Source organism: Haliaeetus leucocephalus, unplaced genomic scaffold, assembly GCF_000737465.1.
Source record: "Haliaeetus leucocephalus isolate CR32 unplaced genomic scaffold, Haliaeetus_leucocephalus-4.0 Scaffold151, whole genome shotgun sequence".
Taxonomy (NCBI): Eukaryota; Metazoa; Chordata; class Aves; order Accipitriformes; family Accipitridae; genus Haliaeetus; species Haliaeetus leucocephalus.
The window spans coordinates 4,720,007-4,723,400 of NW_010972587.1; the positions used below are offsets into that span (position 1 = coordinate 4,720,007).

Sequence of the window (3,394 nt, forward strand, 5' to 3'; positions counted from 1 at the left end):
CGACCAAAATCAAGTGCTGTGAAAAAACCACAAAAAGGGACAGAAAGGGGGGGGGGGGGGGGGGCAGGACGACAACACACACCCAGACCAGTTACATTTCCTTCTAATTTCAATAATTTAATGCTTTTCTTATGGCTTACCTTAAGAAATTTGTATGCTGCAAACACTCCCACTCCAAGAGCATACAACGGCATGAGGGTGAATGCTAATTCTCTACCATTTCCTCTTGTTCTCTCACTCTTTATCTCTTTTTCCATTGCATTTCTCATCTGCTGAATACTCTGATAAGTATTACTGTCAGAATTTCCTGGATTCAGGTGAACTGTCTGAGGACTACCTTAAAAAATTAAATTGAGAGAAAGAAGACAAAGTTAGAAAGGAAATTAAGAGTCCAATTAGTTTCACAACTGGAATTAAATTGTTTCCTTCTTGTGTGATCATCTTTGTTTATCACTCTTCTAAGATGGTGTGGTCAGTCCTGCATCCAAATAAAGTTACCAAAAAAAAATTAAAAATCACTGTTTCATGAATAGAATGCAAAGTTAAATCCATGTAGCAAAGACCCTCAAACTAAGTTTCTATCTTTAAGATGCAAGTTTTAAGTTTCTTCCTTTACAACAACATTGGCAAACCCACAGCAAACCACAGAAAGGTAGACGAAACAAGAAACAACTTACATCTTGAAATTAAAGCATATTCAGAGAAACTATTAATAATGCTGAGAACAATGTTACAAATCAATATTTTTCCTCTGTAACAAAGAAAGGAGTTAAGTACAAACTGAATTGTCTAGTCCCAGAAAAAAAAATGTTTTGTTGAAATACACATGCTGTGTTGCTGCTTTCATTATTTTGGCAGTAAATTCAGTGTTACATGGATATTCCCACAGGCTTAGAAGTGCTGTACCTCTCCAAATCAAATATTTAGCAGGAAAAGATTGCACAATAGCAAAGAGATGCAACCTCGGAAGTCTGAAGTATTTTTCCGTGTAATTTGCCTGCCAAAACAGGCAGCAGATAAAACAGCCAGTGTCATTGCTTGACTTACGAATTAGGTTATTTGGTAGTTAAACCTGGGGTCATGGGACACGCACATGAGAAACAGTGCTATTAGCTAAAGAATGCAGATGCTTGCAGAGACAGACAGCAGGTGATTGAGGAGCTGTTAAGTTTAACACTGATGTCTCAACTGACTGCTTAGACTTATACCTCAAAATCCCCTTGAACATTTAGTTCCTCATAATTTAATATCCCTGAACTGGGTATGGGTAAAACAAGGTTCACGTTATATAAAAACTCCCAAATGGAAGACCATTATGCAAATCACTCCTTGTCAATTAATACTGAAACAGTGGCATTTCAAGAATTTACAGTAACATAACTCAAGTGTGCAAGAGAGCCACAATCAGGTAGAGAAAAAAATTAACATAAGTTACAACTCCCAGTGAAACAACTGTTTGGCTACAGCTTCTTCCAAATACAAGAGAAAAAGGAATCTAATTCTGCTAAACTAAGCTTGTACTTTGTGATAAGAGATCTTGAACAGTGGTTTAGAATTGTCTAAAATGAGTTAGCCAGAAAAGTTTTTCAGACTTCCAGGAATGACCCTGACTGTAGCGACATTTACTATCAGCTCGGCAGTCAAGTCGTGCCAGGCATCACTGCAAGTTCTTCCACATCCCATTACTCAGTTTGCAACATGCCCATTTGGAGTAGACCTTTAATCTGTATGTTTGCTCACTGGAACTCGAAGCAGAACTGGACAGTTACACAAAAAATTAAACACCCTGGCTGACAGAAGCAGAACTCAAGCTACCTTAATCATTTAATGCAAGTTCAGGCAGACATTCTCCTTTCAACAAAAGCAGGTTTAGACTTACTAAAACTGAACTAACTAATCTGGAAATCACGTTTGATCTTACATGTAGTCTTCCTTCTTTCAGTTCTATTTGTTTTTAATGTAAATGAGGAGATTTACTAAAATACCTAATATCACAGATGAAAAAATTTCCACAGGTCATAGGAATACGAATGTGGTCAAGGGAAACACCACCTTCCTGGCACAGAAGAGGGACATTGAATCCGAATGGAGTCCAGTGTCCTGCACCAAATTTATCTCACAGAAGAAACAGCAGAGTGAGTACTGGCCAAACAGGAGAAAAGAAGAACCCAGACAGGTGAAAACAGCAGATCCGCCTGAAATTTATTTTATGCAGTGCTGGGCCAATACATCAGTAGAAGCAGAGGCATGTGAAATGTTGCTTTTTTCAAGGTTTGGTTTTAAAAGAATTTGATCTACAGGAAATGACAGCTACCATATAAATTAAAAGTAATCAAGCAAAACAGGCCAGACTAGAGCTTACGAAGCACAGTAAGTTCGACATCAGCTGGGAAGAACATGGTAGCAGCTCAAGCCTCATTTTTTCTGCCTCCCAGGGAAAACCACAGACACATAATTTGGAGGATTACAGCAACTATCTACCTTTTGGTTTACAATGCCTTGGAAGGCATCACCAATGAATCACAGAGCTACCTCAAGAAAGCAGGCTTTTTGTAATTTTCCAGAACAGAAGCAGACCTTTGGACCTTGAGCTAAATCCTCAGCTGACGTACAGTGACACAGCTTAACATACATTTATACCACTGCAGCTTTCACAAGGGGTAAGCTCCCTAGCCCATTCAGTGATATCTTTTCTAAAGAGGCATCTTGGACTCTTTCCAATACACTACCTGACAAATCTCACAGGATTCTGTGCTAACGTTTGCTAACAGTAACACTTGGCTCCCTTACTGCAATTCTAACACGCGCGGTGAATTCTTTCCTCCGACACCTCACAGCTGCTCATCTGTTGGAGTAACTAAGCCTGTCCCTGCAGGCGCTACTCGTCAAACTGCCCTGATAACATACACTTCCAGTAACAGGGCGTCATCTGCAGTTAACAGTGATGTTCTTAAGACAACGCAGACAAAAACCGACACAGTAACGAACTAGAGAAGCAGAACGTGAAGGCGGGAAGGGGGTGTGGAAGGTTAAGGCGAGGCGCTGAGAGCCCAGGCGCCGGCCCGCAGCCGTCCGACACGGCCTTCCCCCCTCACAGCCCGCGTACAACGCCCAGCGCCCCCCGCCGGACGAGGCAGAGCCCTCTCCGTTGCCGGGGGGGAGGCTCCCTTCGAGCCCGCCCGAGAGAGGGGCCGGCTCCCAGCAGCTCCCGCAGGGAACGCGCAACTCGGCCTCGGCCACCGCCACGGCTCCTACCTCTGCGGTGCTGACGGGGATCGTAATGGCCGGGGCCGGCCTTGCCGCCCCGCGGAGACCGGCCGGCCCTCCCGCCGCCTCCTCCTCCTCCTCCCCCGAACATCCTGGGCATGACGACGAAGACACAAAGCACCAGCAC

General features: G+C 43.3%; 1 protein-coding gene across 1 annotated transcript in view; it reads right to left on the reverse strand.

Moving 5' to 3' along the window:
- CCDC107 (coiled-coil domain containing 107) overlaps positions 1 to 3,385 on the reverse strand; it is an 8,489-nt gene extending 5,104 nt beyond the window's left edge. The window contains exons 1-2 of the mRNA XM_010561795.1: positions 3,256 to 3,385; positions 141 to 337 (exon numbers count right to left, since the gene is read on the reverse strand). Coding sequence (XP_010560097.1) covers positions 141 to 337; positions 3,256 to 3,367 — 309 coding nt within the window. The 5' untranslated portion in view covers positions 3,368 to 3,385. The remainder of the gene's footprint in view (positions 1 to 140; positions 338 to 3,255) is intronic.
- Between the last annotated feature and the right edge of the window lie 9 nt (positions 3,386 to 3,394).